We start from the raw sequence: 17,060 nt of genomic DNA on the forward strand, positions 1-17,060 counted from the left end.
CAAGTCTGTGCGGTATGTGTTACTGTAACTACAAAGGCAAAAAAAAATAACAACAAAAGATAGAAAGAGCAATGAGGCAAAAAAAAAAAAAAAAAAAGAAAAAGAACAGAAGTGCAGAGATGAAAAGAGCCAATTGAAGGGGAAACAGAACTTAGAGAACAAAACACAACAGGGCTCTTGGAGCACAACACTTAAATTGCCTCTCAGCCGTCTTACGGTCTGAAGGAGGTCGGGGCCGTTGAAAAGACATTTGACGGCTGCGCTTCACTCGGCTCCTTGTTGCACGTCATCACAGACACGCAAGTTGTTCGCACAAACCTCGGGGAAAAATAGGATTCTCGAGTCAAAAGGAATTATCTACATTGTCTGTTTATTTCAAGATTTACTGGTCTCTCAAGATTGTCTCCACTTAGAACAAGTGCAGAACTCACAAATTGGAGTCCAACAAAACATTCAGGAAAAATTAGATCGGTCAGAGTGCCTTTCAAGATTTCACGAAATTTGCTCATGAAATTTGCTTAAGTCTCACATCCCCTGAAATCATACGAATTTGAGTTCAACCAAAAGAGTTCTTGAAAACTTTGCCTACTGAGTCAGGAACTTCACTCATTTGCCCTCAAAGATTTGCAAAAGACTCCCAAGATTCACGCAAATCTCGGATTCCCCCGAAGTCACCCCCAATCAGAGTTCAACCTCCACACGACGGCGTCAAAATCAAAATGTAACGCGGTATTAATACGGGAACCCTTTCTCGCCAAAGTGCCGTCTGGATCCCCGACCCCTGACGTGAAATCTTCGCCTCTGATCCAGTTGCTCATCTGGCACCACAGCAAATGAGTAAATGAAGAGCTTTGGCGGAAGGCGTGAAGAACGGTGGCTTGGCGGAGCGGAGTTAGACGAACACTTTGGCTCCGTCTCCATTTCAGCGACTAGCGTCTTGTGGCCTTTCGGGCTTAAGGCCACCGCCGTCCAATTATGCGCTCCACGGCTGTCCATTTGATCAGCCTTTGTGCTTCACGAACTGGACAGAATAGCCCATGTTTGAAAGGCTGTTTAGCCACTCGAGTGTAAAAACAACCCGAGTGGTGTTATGCTGAATAGTACAGTCGAAGCAAGGAAGGGTAAAACTGGAAAACGTATCGCTGGAAGGCTAGAAAGCTTTTTTTTTTTTTTTAATGGTTTACTTTGGTTGTGATTAATAGCCATACTGTGGCTGAAGGCAGAAGCTGGCCAGACTTTCCCTTGTCACGCTTGGACGGCTACCCACTTTTACGTGCCAGCGAGCCAGCTAGCTCATTTTAGCTCACGCCAGCTAGCGCCACCCTGATGGCTCAGATCGACAACTCTCTGGTTTGCACCCGAAATGCAAAGGTCAAGCCTGTTGAACTTTCACCCACTCTTGCGTCATGGTCGACATACAGCACAAGCGTTGGCACATTTCCGGCTTCAGCTGTGGCGCTGTCCTCTACTGGACATCTGGGCGGCTCCACAAACCACACATGCAGATTCTTTCTCCCGCGAACATTTTTCGCTTCGGACTTCGGCTCGTTATTCCCACTGCGTCTAAGGCCAGAAACGGATCCACAATTTCGCTAGGCTGGATGGCGTCCCGGCTCTTTGCTGTGACTGCGGCATTCTTACATCCTCACTGTTTATATTTCAGGATCTTGTATCAAGATTCTTGGTTGAACGAGCTCTGGGCCTGTATAGTCAACATATAATATGATCATTTTCAAAAATTATTTCATGTTTAACATCTTTATATTGTATTAGTTCAATCTTTAAGAAAATGTGACTTCTGCGCAGTTACTTATTTTTTATTTTTTTTTATTTTTTGCAGAGACTATAAAATGTTCTGGGCTTTATATCATCAAGACATTCCCGGAAGGTTTAACCTGACATGCAAAAGAAAATGTGCAAAGCGTGGTAAAAAGAACAGTGGTGAAATTAAGTGGAAAAAATTCCAAATATTGAATATTAAATGTTAAAAAAAAGCAACAATGCATGGAGTTCACCGTATTCATTCATGAAATTTGTGCTGACCTGGTCGGGCAAGCGTTAGGGAAGTTTAGGTGATATTATAAAGTATGTCGGGCATATACACGTGTACAATGTACGTTATATAACTAATGCCATAGCGCGAAATGGTTATTTGTGATAAACAACACTGTGCACAATAGATATAAACAAAAAGAGAATCAAATGAATCCACAAAAGTTGCAAAAAAAAACAGCGCTGTTCATTAAAGTGAAGCCTTAAAGAACCCTGTGTGGTCCAGTAAAAAATATCCATTGAATCTTCTCTAATGCACACACGCGCAGCTAATTGTGTGTTATTCTTTATATCAGCACCCCGAGAGGCGTGCGCTGACTCCAATCAACTTCGTCTATCAGGCATCAGTGTTTCAGAGCGCTGAAGCTGTGACCTTCCGTTTGTAATTAAACCCCCCCCCCGGCGACGGCATGAGCGCCTCTCCGCGAGCTGATGAGCGATAGCGCAGGCGTTGCCGCCCGTGTGCGCCGATATTACCTCGTCTCGCCTCGACACGCACGAGAGCGTCCAGGTTCATAGGCCAAACCCCCGCAGCTCACATCGCACTGCAACTGGCATCGTAAAGTCAAGCGTCGACAATCTATGCTGCAACGTAACATGATTCGACTACTACGAGTGATGCTTCAAATTGTAACGACTTTATGTGACTCCCTTTAACCTTATATGACACTTAGTAACAAAATAATAAGGCCATGGCATGATTGGTCAAAAGAAGAATTCTCCATATTACACTCAGTCAGTCCAAAAAGTAGTAGAACTAGTGTTGTTCCGATACCACTTTTTGGGTCCCGATACCGATACCGCCGATACCAACACTGTACCGATACTTTTGAAAAATCAAAATATGAGCACAATTTTTCTTGTAATTCTAAAGAATAGCATATTCACTTGGATGTCAAATTATTCATTCCCCATGCGCACAAAGGCTGTCAAATCTTCAACATGACCACCTAAGAAGCATATTTCGGTGTAATTGTGTGTCTGAAAATGCTTTTTTTTTTTTTTTTAAACCCCCAATTGTTTTTTACATTTCACACGAATGTACATGTTCTTTGTACATCGATGTCAGATGATGTCAATAAAATCATTGTTCCATAGCAAAGCTAAATGTATTAAAAAATATAATTTGGAGACCTTTTATTGTGTGGACCTAGAAACTCAGTACTCTGTGGTGCAAATAGTATGACGACGACTTTAGCATGCTAGCGCTAGCTCGAGCTTCGACGGCGCACAGAAAGACGAGTATATCCGGACACAAACGATTTAATGTAAGACATTTTGCTCCATTTAGGGCTGCACGATTTTGAAAAATAAATAAATAAATAATCGCGATTATTCAGACCAATATTGCGATTGCGATTCGATTCTTGTGTTTTACACGTTAAAATGCATTTAAATGCTACTGTTATCCGTTTCTGCTTCGACTTGCTTTGTTTTATATACACATGGCCCCCCTGAAATATTGTGCTCATCCCTTTGAGTTCTGATTAATAAGGGGATATTTTCTGAATGAATGTTATTTTGTTACGGTTTTATGAAATATACAGTCCTCTATAGGCTCCGGCACAAATATGCTTGCACCCCCCTCTCCCTTTTTGGTATTTTCCAGCATTTCTTTCACATTTGCCTCTATCCTCTGTGATTTTTATCAGCGTTGCCTGAAGATTTTAGGAGGTATATAAAAAAATTAAATAAAATTACCCCCAAAGAAAAAAAATCCTAGATCCGCCAGTGCACCATGCACATTGAAAAGAAACACAACAAATACCTGTCGTGAAAAGTGTTTCACATCTCTCTCTGTGGTGCCAAACTGCTTCTGTTTCCACCACAGAACCGACAACTTGGAAGTCAGCCGTGTAATATTTCAGCTGTGCTACTTAATATCATTATAACCACATCCAATAGTTCAATGACTTACAGCACAGCTCCGGTTCCTCTCTGAAGAGATACTGTGTCAGAAATGAGAGACGCGTCAGATTGGATTAACATTCTCTTTCCTCAGCCTGTGTGGAACTGCCTGCTTGGGTTAAGCCTCATCGTGAGGAAGACCTCCACATCCATGTTACCCCCCACCACTATCCTCTCGATGAGAAACAAGCTGGCTGGACTCCCACAAAACAGAACCCTGGACAAGTCATGATACAGTCCCCCCCCACCTCACCCCACACACCTCCTATCACACATGTCTCCATTAAAGCAAACAATGCATTATGCAAAATAGTGAGCTGCAGAGTGGACTTTTGAAGAGCTGGGAGCTGTGTTGTGCAAGGGTAGGGAGGCTAGCATGGCGGGTGGAAAAGAGACAGTGGAAACAACAAAAGAATTAGCACCCCCCCCCCCCGACAAAAAAAAAAAAGATGAAAAATGGAGCTAAATAAAACTCACGGGAGACGGAAGGGACAAAAGGAACGCAGGGATGATTACCTTGATTTTGTCAGGCGGATACTTGGATCTTTGTCTTCTTTGCAGCACCTCGTATTTGAGAATGTGAAAAATAAATTATTATTATTATTATTATTGAGAAGTCAATTTTCCACCCAATATAGACGGATATGTTCTCGCCGGAGATGGAAAATGAGACGCAAAAGGCGAGGAAATTAAATAAATATATATTTTTTTAAAAAGCACCGTTTGTTTAGCTAGCGTCGACCGTATCCGCCGCGTCGACGTCGTTCAAGCGAAAGGGAGGCGAGTAGAGAGGCGACGTCCTCATGGTTTTGCCGTCATTTGGTGGTGTCTCTCTTTTTTTTGGGGACAAGGCAACAAAAAAGAAAGCGAAGAAAGGGAAGGAAGGATGGAGAGATGCTGCTCTTCCTCTCTCCGGCAGGTCCCTCCGCTCCGCTTTCACCGAGTACGGAAGCCCGAGGAGACAGAGAATGGAAAAGAGATCGCCTTTTCTCTTTTCTCTCTTTCCTTCCCAATTTTATACTTCGTGTGCGTGCGTGTGCGCGTGTGTGTGTTCATAACACTCGGACCGTGCCTATCAAGAAACTATTGTGATGAATTGAATTTTTAAATTCCTAAAAAAATATTGAAAAGTTACAATGAAATTGTAGACATGGAATTTTATCTGTCTAATGGTATTACGTGATGATGTTTTTTGTAATCATTTTAATAAGCTGGTAGAATTCAAGTCAACAAATATGGGATATGCAAATTTAAAACATATATATATATATCATTACATTATCAATCATTAAAATGCTTCAGTTGAGAGGTTGAGAGGGAGAGAAAGAGAAAGAGAAAGAGAGAGAGAGAGAGAGAGAGAGAGAGAGAGAGAGAGAGAGAGTTTCCAAGCGATCTAGACACCACCACTTGTTAAAATACCAGAATTTTGTGTTGAGGAAAAAATGGGATGGGAGTAAAACATTTGGAACTCTTTCCATCATCTCGATTGAAAAAAAAAAAGTCGTTTAAAGAGGGCGAATTTAAAAAGCGATGAAAAATGCGGTTTTCAAAAGAGTGCACACACTCTTATCTTACAATAGGGAAGGGTGTGCGTGTGTTCATAATTAACCACGCATTCAAATTAGTGTTAAAAGGGAGTCAGTGCACACCTGCCACCATTTAAAGTGCTCCTGATTAAAAACCTTAGTACATATGAGCTTTTCGAGTATTTTTTGTTTGTAGTCAGGTCTGACAGCACAAGCCAGGCTCCACGTATGACTCCCACAAAAGGAATATCATTGTTCAAAAGTATGATTCGGGAGAAAAGCACAGAAGAATTTTCAAGGCATTAAATATACAGTGGAACCCAGAGAAGACAGCTATTATCAAGAGGAGCAGAAAATTGGGTAGGGAAGCTGCAAAGAGGCCAACGATGTTGAGGAACCTGCAGGAATTACTGTCTGGTTCTTGTGACAACAATCTCCCCACTCATTCTTATGTATGATCTCTGGGAGAAGGATGGCAAGATGGAAGAAAAACAGCCTTGCTACATTTAGCAAAAGCACACTTGAAACCCCAGATTTTATTCAATCAGCAGTTTAAATACGTGACGGGTGGTATACTACAAGATAAGAATGCGTATTTTGTTTTCACGTTTTATGTGTATTATGTAAACAAAAATACAATTTAAACATAAGTGAGGTCTCGCAATGGCGATGAGTTGAGCACGCGTCATTTACGACTGTCGGAGTGTTCTAGTTGCGCCATCTAGCGGACGCACTGAAAACTGCAAACATTTAGCTGATTTCTCGTGTGGCAAATTCAGTATGATTGTATAGTTTTGTTTTTTCATCCACAGACATTTATGAGGACACGATGAACTGTTTCTTATTTTTATTGGACATTTACTTTCTTGTCACCATCACATCAATATAATTACGTACACACGCTCACGCACATTGTACCAACCGACAAAAATGATGGGAGTTTTGGTACACATCTTCCTTCAGGCTTAATTATGGTGAGGGGCGGTATCGCTTTGGAACATTTATGACAATTAAATTCATGTTCATAATCATTCACAACGTCAGGGGATTAATTACAAGGAGGAGATTCATAGTTGTTAGTCTAGTCTGTCAGATTGACGTAATCGCACAGCATTTCACCCACAAGCTTTCACAATGAACCCATGACCAGGTTAAGGAATGTTTGAATTACAATAAATGAAGACAATAACAGTGCATGAAAAACAAGGGAAGAAAATAACAGACATTCATAAGAAAAAAAACAACTGAAAGTAGTTCTACATTTGAAGCTAACATTATTAGTTCTACATACTAACTTGTAATCGAATTTATATTCATCGTTTTTTTCCCCCCCAATTCTGAATTGGTTTCATTTAGGCGACTTCCCGAGAAGGGTCTCAGCCTGGAATGGGCCTCCAATATTGCGACTCCCTGATTTAATTTCAGGCATGGGTCCGTCACACTTTTTTTTTTTTTTTGTGTCTTGTCATGATAAAAAAATGTCTACCTAAATTCTCGGTGATCGTGCTGCTTGCGTCAAAGGCTAAATTCTCAAACTTTCCAGGGGAGGCTACTGAGATAGACCAGGCAACCGCAAAGGACATAATGCTAAGCAAGCGCATGCTTCACAGGAAGACAAAAAAAAAAAACATGTACACGCGCATCCAAAACACACACAAATATGTTCAAATACTCAATAGTGTCAATTTTAACCATCATTCATAAAGAGTATGAAGAAAAACGTGGTTCTTCTTGAAATGACAATTAAAGACAATACGTGGTAAATAGAACATTTAAATAATTTACGGTGTATTATTTACACAGCTTGTTTTTTCAGCGTTGTCATCTTCCACTTGTCCTCTTCTAGTCGCCCATCTTTACTTTTGACGTCTTCAGGGGGGGAGAAACATACAATTGTGAGTAACACTTACTTACTGTTTGTTTTCCATTTCATTTTTTAATTTTATAATTGTCCATATCTAGTCATGAACACAAGCTTGCGAACGTCACATGAGCCGTGATTGGTTGTTACCTGAGCTCGGAGCACATGTGATGTCATTTTCAGCTGACAGCAAGTGGCAAAATGTGTTTTTAAAGGTGTTCATTGTACATGAGAATGGCGAAATAAGTTTAGCATGCCATTAACGATACACACATTTATGACACAGTTTGACAGTTTTAGGTTTCCCACCATTACCACCGAATTCTTAGACTGGGACACCTCAAATCCATTTTAGTACTGTAAGACGCGGCTCAATTTTGACCCAGTGCATAAACATTTAAATGCATCACAATTTCAAATACATTCGGCCGTGGTGTTGCTCACCTGCAGGATGGCCACAATAACACCAAAGAGGCCAATGGCGCTGCCGAAGATCTCCACGATGAGGATCTTGACGAAGAGGCTGGCGTTCTGAGCGTCGGCCAGCGCCGCCCCGCTGCCAACGATGCCCACGCAGATGCCGCAGAAAAGGTTGGAGAAGCCCACCGTCAGGCCCGCGCCGAACATGGAGTAGCCTGCTCACACACAAACGACAGCGTGGACTGTTGGCTTGATAGGACTTGATGGAAAATGGGACGTCCTATGAGTAACTTTAATATCAGAGCCGCCATTTTGTCTTTGTATGTTCTTACCAGCTTGGTAGTTCCTTGCCCCAATTGTCTCTGGAGTTGTTCCGCTGAAGTTCTGCAAGATTATACAAATCATATACAGAAGCAATTTTTTTTTTTTTTTTAGATAGCGAGATGAGATAGATATTTTGGAGCACTGATTCAGATATTTTAGATAGGTAGACGAGATATTTTACATGTATAAAATAGATAAGTTAGATAAGATAAAACACACAAGTGAGACGTCATGTATAATCTGAAGATTACCTCAGCCATGTTACTGATGACAATGGCCATGATGATTCCATAGATTGCAACAGCTTCACAGAAAATGATGCTAGAAAAGACAATCCAAAAAAATTGAATTAAAACCATCTGAAAAGAAAAAGGAATTGTTTATTTTTTTTATTAAAAAAAAGCCTAATTTAAAAAGAATACAAAAAATAATTTAAATGAAGTAGAATTTTACAGAATTCAGGTAATGCAATGCTAAAAAAAACATGAGTAAAAATATTTTTCTTAAATTAAATACAAAAGAAATGTGTAAAAAATGTAAACAAATATTTTTATCATAATTATTTGTCATCAAAATCTATCTTTTTTTTTCAAGTTCACCTCAAACATTGCTTGTAAAATTTAACAAGTATGCCATCTTTTAATGAGTAAATAAGCTATCAATGAGGACTTATTAGGATAAAATGTGTGTCAGGTCGAACAAAAGAGAAATGGTTTGTTTATGAGCCCACCTGACTAAATTTTTGGTTTTAATGCGAGGAGCCTTAACTCCACCGCCAATGATGCTTGAGCCAGTGATGTAGATTCCCCTGGGAAATAAACACACAAGCAAAAATAAACCTCCTACAACCACTTAAACAGTAAACTATCCTCCTTTACAAGACAATCTCAGATGTGCCACTTCCACAGTTTTAGAGCATTTTCTTAAAAAGAGGAAACTACATCAAAACTTAAAAAAAAAAAAAATCCAGAATGTGTCACACATCATGCAGTCACTACTCACCAAGCTGCTCCTACTACAGAGAGCGAGATGGCCAAGCCGATGCCCAGATTGGCCCACATGAAAGGTGACGTTTCTGTGAGGAACCTGCAAAGCAATGAAACCAAATGAGAATAGGCTGATATGAGTTGAATGTTCTGCATTCCATTAACTCCCCAAACCTGGCTCAATTTCACATCTAGTCAGTTGAAACATGCGATTCCGCTCACATTAATTACTGGACGCAACCTATAATCAGCAGCTCGTGCTGCATCTGTTTACGTTCCTTGCGCTGCCTGGTATGCTGGGCTCCGGTACTCCGATTTTTGAGGCGTTCTGCTTCAACATGCTGCACATTTGAGCCAAGTCTCCATAAGGTCAGAAAGAAGCAATGCACTTTGAGCTGATTTTAAATGCTCCCACGTCGAGGGAAATGAGAGGTGTAACAACAACAAGGTCGAATGTTTGTGGCTTCAGTTTTTGGGAAAAAAAATATATATGAAGTTACGGTCATAAATGAAAAACCCCACCATAGACTGAAGCAATAACCAAATCAGGAAGTAGAGAGGGAACACTGTACTGCAATTATGACTTGAGACCATTTCCATCTTATTGCAACTTGCTACTGCAGGAAGGAAACGTGGTCATAAACAAACCAGCACTGTATAAAAGAGAAAAGGGGGATACTCACCATGCCACATCAAATCGGAATCCTAAATCGAATATTGTATAACATATACCTGGAAGGAAGAAGAGATTAGGAATTAGTATTAATCAGTGTTGCACTGTAGTAACACTGCATCTACTCCAGTCAGAAAGTCACATTTAAGTGCAAAAATGTTTTACTTTGGTGTGAGAATTGACTGTCATGAGATCTGCTACTTCCGCTATGGGACCAAATTCGCTCACGTCAAAAAACGCAGCATGTTTGTTTGTTTTAGACGATTGTTTCAAACATAACAACACCACATATAGCCACTTGACCTTTCCTCTGCCAAAGCACAGAAATAATTCAGTTTCAATTCGCTATGTTAGCAAGAATTTGCTACGAACTTAGCTAGCTATTTAGCTAACTCCAACGACGTGGGTATTTTAGACTTAACCTCGCTACATTTTTTTTTGCTCATCATGTAGTCCAAATGAACCTAAAAACAATTCACTAGGAATAAAAAGAACATTTTAACGATGGCGACCAATCTCGAAAGACGCCGCAGTGCTTCTCATTGCTCACCAGTATTTAGCCTGATCCCAAACACAGCTGTCAAACATGGCCACTCCAGCGACAAGCAAACCTAATAACACGACTTTTGTAGTTGTTTTTGTGTGAAAAACGCGCTGGAAAACACACTTTAATTCATAACTAACCAATTTAAAAGCGGAAACGACCTTACCGACGATGAGTATTGTGCTCCAGAAGGCCAAAGTGACCCCCGTGTAAAGAATGGCGTGTCCGTCCATCATCCACTCCAGCAACATCGATTCGGCGGTGTGCTAAGTAGATAAGCGAACGGACCTTGGGCACAGTAGCGGAAAACAAAATACCACTTGGGAAAAAATATTTTATGAAATGTGATGGCTTCGTAGGCGCGTGAAAAGCAGAAGCTCGCCAGTGTCAGCTGATCCAGCTTGACTAGCATGTGACCAAGAGGCCGCGTTCCATTTCCATTCCTCTCATTGCTGTCTACCCCCCACTTTTTACGATTGTGTCTCATTCTTTTAAACACGATATTATAATATATTATTTTCTTGAAAAAATAATGGAAGTGAAAATAAGCCCATCTTAAATCATTACATGCAATAAAAAAAGACTAGGTTCCGGAAGGCTGCGTTCCATACTGGATTACGGACCTCTCCCTGCAGTGTTGGGAAGGGACACTAGATGTCTCTGTTGTCGTTATTTAGGATTCAAGACAGCCGCCGAAACGATGAGCAGTGGTTTTCAAACCTTTTACAATGAGATGCAGCAGTCAGTCAAGTTGGCCGTTTATGGTAAATAGGCTAGTCTGCTACATGCTCCTTGCAAGTATTCTCATTTTGAATGTGAATTTTTGTCCCAGTCAATAAAAGACTGAAAGTGACTAACTGTAGTTGGATGTTTCCCCTATGTCACATTGAGCAGCTCGTCTTTGTCAGCTGATCATCTGTTACAGTTACCACCCTGCTTTCTCCAGCATCTTGGAATCATATTGCTGCTTGCTGTTAAGTCAGGCAGGCATAGGCGGTTTTACAGGGTGGCAAGGTCAGTCAGCTGCCACCCCCACACACAGTTTTGCCACCCCACCTTCCACCCCAATAAATCTATTGATGCTAAATTTAATACTTTATCATAAATGTTCCTTATAGTGTTTACATATTGGGTGTATCTCGTCTCTATAAGGGCTGTATCCAACAGTCCTTACCTTGTGAAACGCATAAAACCTGCCAATCGATGGAATGCAGAAAATATGTGTGTGTGTGTGTGGGGGGGGGGTGTGTGCGCGTGTATATAGGAATGGGATAACCTCTGACCCCCCCTACTGAACCTCCTACCACCCCAGGGAACGCTTGCCAGAACCGCCATTGCAGGCAGGCAACATCCAGTGGCCAACTGCTCCGCAAACATGGTTCCTTAGATAGAGCAGGCATGAGGGATTTTTTTCAGAGACTCGTCATGAATTTGAATCCACAAAAAATGTGAGTCAGAGAGTTTGCAAATGATGAATCGTGACTCGGCAGGGATTCACACTACAGCTTCTATTACCTCCATGGTGGTTAATAAGCATTATATTAATTTAATCAAATACTGTAATATCACGAGTTACATCATATCAAAGTCACCACATTATTGAAACGTTCAAGACCAAGCATGAAGCGTCAATTGAGATGGATTTTACAAGGACCTTCCAATGAATACTAAGGTAATGGCCTTATTTTAGACGATGTCTTAAGATGACATTTAGAACATCTTAGCCGAACATAACCCTGTGTTTTTCCAAATTTATTTTAATGTTTAATGCCAGCAAAGCTTTCAGTCTTTGGTGATGGTCAAGTTTCCTTTTTCTTTTAGTTAATCGTTTTTTTGTTTGTTTGTTTTTTTTCAGTTTTAAATACTGTAACTTACTTTGTGGATATACATGAAAACTCAACTACTATGAGCTAATTAGCCAAACATGCAAGTCTTAGCCTAAAAAAAAAAGTATTTTTTGCTAGCAGAAGTAGCAATGTAATGCAGCTAGCGCTCACATAAGAGAGAGAGTTTTTACACCTATGTTGCTTTGAAATGACAATCAAATTTATTTTGGGAAAGATTATTTCCGAGCAAATTCAAACATTTCATAAAATTATTGTCAAATTCTTCTGTAAACATGGATGTTCATATACTCAGGAGCTGACTAAGTGACGTAGCAAAGCTAGCACTCCCATTAGCGTATTTGTAAACCAATATTGCAAACAAACGCAGGTCTAGTTCTTCACAAACATGTAAGACAGTTGAAAATTTGTCATTAAGATAATAAATACTAAGCACTAATTAGTCAGCTATGACATGATTTGCTATTTTGCTTGCGGAAGCAGTGATACAGCGCAGATTTTTATGCAAGCATCACTATAAAATGACAAACAATGGCATCATAAGGTCTATTTATTTTCAAACGAATAAATTTACTTCGCTTGGGGGGAAATTATTGTGTAAGTATGGATGACATTTTCAAATCTGAGTTGCTAGTTAGCGAGATACAGCTCTTGTTGACTAATTTGTTATCAGACGCAGTGATATAAGAGCAAATATTTCAAATAAAATACATTTCTAGGTTTTTGGTTAGTTGGTAAATACTTGAGTTCTTTGGAACTGTACGAGATGCATAATTTATACAAGCTAATTAGCTTGTCATGCTAATTTTCATCACATGCAATTTTTAGAAGTTAGCCTGTTTCCAATTTTCTTGCTACATATATTAAATCATGAATACATTACACATGAGCACCCCCTGCTATTAATAAATCCGGCAAGACAACTTAATCCTCAAGAGGTTGGTCGCCTGCAGACATGAATAGGGACTCCAAAATTAATCTCAATCTTCAATATCAAGCACTAGTTTTTAATCAATCAAATCCAGCTGTCATTCATATAATTAGAATTCAGTCACATTCTACGAGAGACTGTTAAGTTGCTTATGCAACAAGTAGTAATACTCAAACGTACTGAAAACAAACGCTGTCTCTCTCAGCTGATTAACATGTCTGACAGACACTAATTAAAGTAGATAACCGTTCGTCTTGTCCTAGCCAATTAGGATCACTGGCGACGGACACGCACTTGATCAAGCCACATTTATCATATCAGAGCCTGCTAGTATGTTTAAAAGCGAGGCGTTTGTCATTTCATTCGTACGTTACTAACCGGTTCGTATGCATCCGCATACTCTGGTCGCTAGCGGGAAACATTTCCATGGAAACAAAAGCAAGATGACCTTGTCATGCAAAACCACAGAGGTCATTGTAATGTTTGTTAATTATGAGGAGCCCCAAGTCAGAACTCGTAAAATACTCAAGAGTGGTCTTGTCCTTGAGCCAACCTGTTTTTACTATCAATCAAATTCATATTTAATGTAATAAACACCAAGAGCTGTCTTCTATGTGAGAGAAGAGAAAAGTTGTATGGAGTAGATGCACACAATGCAGAGTATGAGTTCTTCGGGCTAAGACTGCAATTGTTGTCCCACGTATATTAATTCAACGGGAGCTGCCTCGTGATCAAGCAATTGTTTAGAGTTACTCAGAACAGGGTGTATAAAAATACCCTTGGGCATTGAGCCACATGCTGCTTCACCAAGTCTAAATACACAGACATTATTTTCTGATCACATGTACTAGTATGTTACACTAAATGACTTATTTCAAAAGGTTATAATGTTCATTAAACATATTCACAGAGGTAATTATGTAAAAAATAAGTGATAAAAGCAGAGTATTTAACTTAAGAAAAAAAAATATTTAACCGAACTTTGGGATACCTTAACCAAGTCGACATTGTCGGAACAATGTGTGAAACGTATAAAATTGATTCTGAGCAACTTGGCTTTCTTCATACCAAGTATAAAAAAAATGAGAAATTTGACATGGTTCATCGCTCTCCTGTAAATTATAAACACTAAAACAATTCTTACACATTTAAAGCACAAAAAAAAAAAAAATGCTGTTATAAAACATGTGAGAGTCCAAGTGAGTGACGCATGCCTCTGCGCATGAACACAAAGCATTCAAACATTTCCATTAACAAAGGAACACAGCATAAATAGAATGTCCTCTCTTGTGGCGGCGCCATAACCTGCTTACGGCTAACAACACAGGCGAGGGAGGGCAACCCAATGTTTCGATTTGACTTCATCAAGCCCCATTAAACAAGTGTTTCCACGCATGCCACCGCCATGTTATTTTCTGCTGCACTTACCGGGATATTGCATAACGTTTCAGGTAGATAAAGGCTCGGATGTTAAAGGTTTGTGTGGATGTATAAACGTCAAACATCATTTATCATATATGTCAACGTCAGTTCATCGATAACTGTGATGTGGTGTTGAAATGAAATTAGTTGGAAGAAAAGTATAAAAAAGCTGTCATGTTTCTGTTCAAGTTAAAAAAAAAAAACACACTGCAACATATATACTCGTTTTGATAGTCCATTTATAGCAGCGGTGGGCAAACTTTTTGATTGGCGGGGTTCTAAAATTTGACACAGGGGCCGGACCAGGAGCAGATGGATGGAGTGTTTTGGTAACCTCGCCTCATCGGAGAAAAAAAATACTTTTAATTTGAAATGAAAGTGAACAAAAGCATTCCAACAATATATGTCTTTAAAAAAAAACACAGTATTTATCAAATAAAACATTAACAAGGTTTATTCATTTAATTTTTTTCAAGTTTGGCGGGCCGGATTAAAACGTTCAACGGGCCGCATGTGGCCCCCGGGCCGTAGTTTGCCCACACCTGCTCTATATAGTTTTGTGGCCAATGACGGTACAATAACAGCGCCATTCTTGATTGACGTCAAACCACAAAATATGCAGGAACCTCCCAGTAACATCTTCTACTGCAAGAACAAACCGCTTCATCAATATTGCGTGAAACAAACCTTTGTGTGATCTTTACAAATCCCCCACAATCATGTGCTTAACTCAGTTTGCACACCGTTGCCTATCGAATGTACCAACTGAGCGCTGGTGTTGTGCATCAGCAGGCAAGAGAGGGCTTATCGATCTTTTTTGAGCACAGTGGCTCAGTGCAGATGCTGGTTGCAGATGTTCTCGCTATTGTTCGCCACAAACAGGCGAGACTTTGAATCTCCATCGGCCCGCGTTTCGATCGCCCTTCATCATTCATTTTGCCTCAAGAATGTAGATCGCTCATTAACAAGGGCGCTTTTCTTCACTAGGCAAGTAGGGAAAATGGACTTTAAACCAATCCATTATGTTGGTTTTTTTTTTGTCCCTTCCTGATGATTTATTCACCTAATTAGAGTGATTCGAACCTGCTGTTATGACAAAATTGAAAAGTCGCTGACTGGTGTGTAAAAACAAGGCTCGAATGCCTTTCCCCCGTAGAGGTTTACCGTCAAAATGAATATAAAACAAGGAGAATTACATGTTTTGTATTTAAATCAACCACATGCTGTAGCGTCGCTTTAAAGTCCGTCAGCTCAAGGCTAACACATAATGAGAAACGCCATAGATGGACTAACATAAAGCATCTTTGTGGCGGTGTTAGAACACTTTAAGCAAAGGATATCTCAACACAAATGGTACAGCAGACAATATGATAATACTCATGGACATATATTCTTTATCCTCTGTGAAAACAACGAACTTTATTGGAGCTTACCGTAGCTATTTTCTGTATTAAATTATCTTTGGGGAAAGTTTCAGAATCAGTTTCAAAATTTGGTCCAAACAGCCACAAAATTGAGCATATTCAAGCAGTAAAAGTGACGATTTTGCCACCGTTGGCAGATCAAATTAACGACATTATGGCTAGCAACATTAGCTTAGCATAAAACGTACAAAGATGTTTAGCCACTGTCGTACCCAAACTCGTTGAAAAAGCCACAAAACTTTACATATTCTCCTCACAAATGACATGAATTGGCGGCTCAAAACTGCACTTGCTAACTAACTTAGTGTAAAATTGACTCCCTAAAGAGTTAGCTCTTTTTTTGGTTAATTTCTAGTATACTTAAGGGCAACAAAAGAACATTTAAACTCCTGTATTTTGCTGAACATTGTTTATTCTCTCTTACATTTCTCTTTTTCGTTGCTATGCCGCTATGCCGTGCTATCTGGTCCCTCTTTTTATAGGACTTAGAGTTATCGAAAGCCAAACAACAACCTAAATAAAGACTAAACTGTCTTGCTAGATGACTTATTTTTCACTCTTATTTTAAATTACATTAATGTATTAGAATATATTCTTGTTGTTCATTTCGGATGTGAAAATGTTCGTGGTGACACACGCACGGCATACTTAGCAATTTAAAATTTGCCTCACGACATCATTTCATTGAGTGCGTGTGACTGCTTATTAAAAAAAATGAACATTGCCATTCAACATTCAAATGAAAATTGGGCACACTAAAGTGGCTTCATCTTAAATACACTCCAGGTCATTGAAAACCTAATATTGGTGTGGATGAGAATTTTATATACGGTGAATAATTTGCTACACCACATTATTAATACATTTACCTTAAATGAAAATATTTTTTTTCATAATTGACAGATATAGTCAGTATGCTCAAGAAAAAAATGTACTTACATTCATTGGGACGCTGTGATTGATTTGGAGAGATTTAGTATTTCTGCTCACTTGATGGATGTCAATCCTCGCGTTCTCTTCTGTAAAAACTCGACTCTAACTTAACATTTAACGCCACAGAGTTTTTCAAGACAGATATGATGAATTGTGATCATTCATACCAACGAACCCTTCTGATGGCCGTTCCGAGTAAACTGCTGTCGTCT

The 17,060-nt window shown here is 39.6% G+C and overlaps 2 protein-coding genes across 4 annotated transcripts in view; both read right to left on the minus strand.

Annotated features, from left to right (window-relative positions):
- The window catches only part of b4galt2 (beta-1,4-galactosyltransferase 2), a 62,950-nt gene extending 58,022 nt beyond the window's left edge, over nt 1-4,928 (minus strand). For 2 of the 3 annotated variants that reach the window (XM_088310998.1, XM_088311001.1), the window contains exons 1-2: nt 4,681-4,928; nt 4,477-4,524 (exon numbers count right to left, since the gene is read on the minus strand). The gene's annotated coding sequence lies outside the window, so the exon portion shown is untranslated. Of the gene's footprint in view, nt 1-3,970; nt 4,115-4,476; nt 4,525-4,680 lie in introns of those variants that run through there. The other variant, XM_088310999.1, reaches the window with a different exon arrangement.
- Nucleotides 4,929-6,318: 1,390 nt separating this feature from the next.
- Nucleotides 6,319-10,733, minus strand: atp6v0b (ATPase H+ transporting V0 subunit b). Its single transcript, XM_088311978.1, has 8 exons — nt 10,461-10,733; nt 9,761-9,809; nt 9,094-9,177; nt 8,822-8,899; nt 8,343-8,412; nt 8,100-8,151; nt 7,792-7,982; nt 6,319-7,355 (listed from the first exon to the last, which is right to left on the minus strand). The coding sequence occupies exons 1-8, from the start codon at nt 10,543-10,545 to the stop codon at nt 7,329-7,331; spliced, it is 636 nt and encodes a 211-aa protein (XP_088168104.1). The 5' UTR covers nt 10,546-10,733; the 3' UTR covers nt 6,319-7,328.
- Between the last annotated feature and the right edge of the window lie 6,327 nt (nt 10,734-17,060).

This window comes from Idiotropiscis lumnitzeri, chromosome 12, assembly GCF_059441095.1.
Source record: "Idiotropiscis lumnitzeri isolate Australia: NSW breed Sydney's pygmy pipehorse chromosome 12, RoL_Ilum_1.0, whole genome shotgun sequence".
Lineage (NCBI taxonomy): Eukaryota > Metazoa > Chordata > Actinopteri > Syngnathiformes > Syngnathidae > Idiotropiscis > Idiotropiscis lumnitzeri.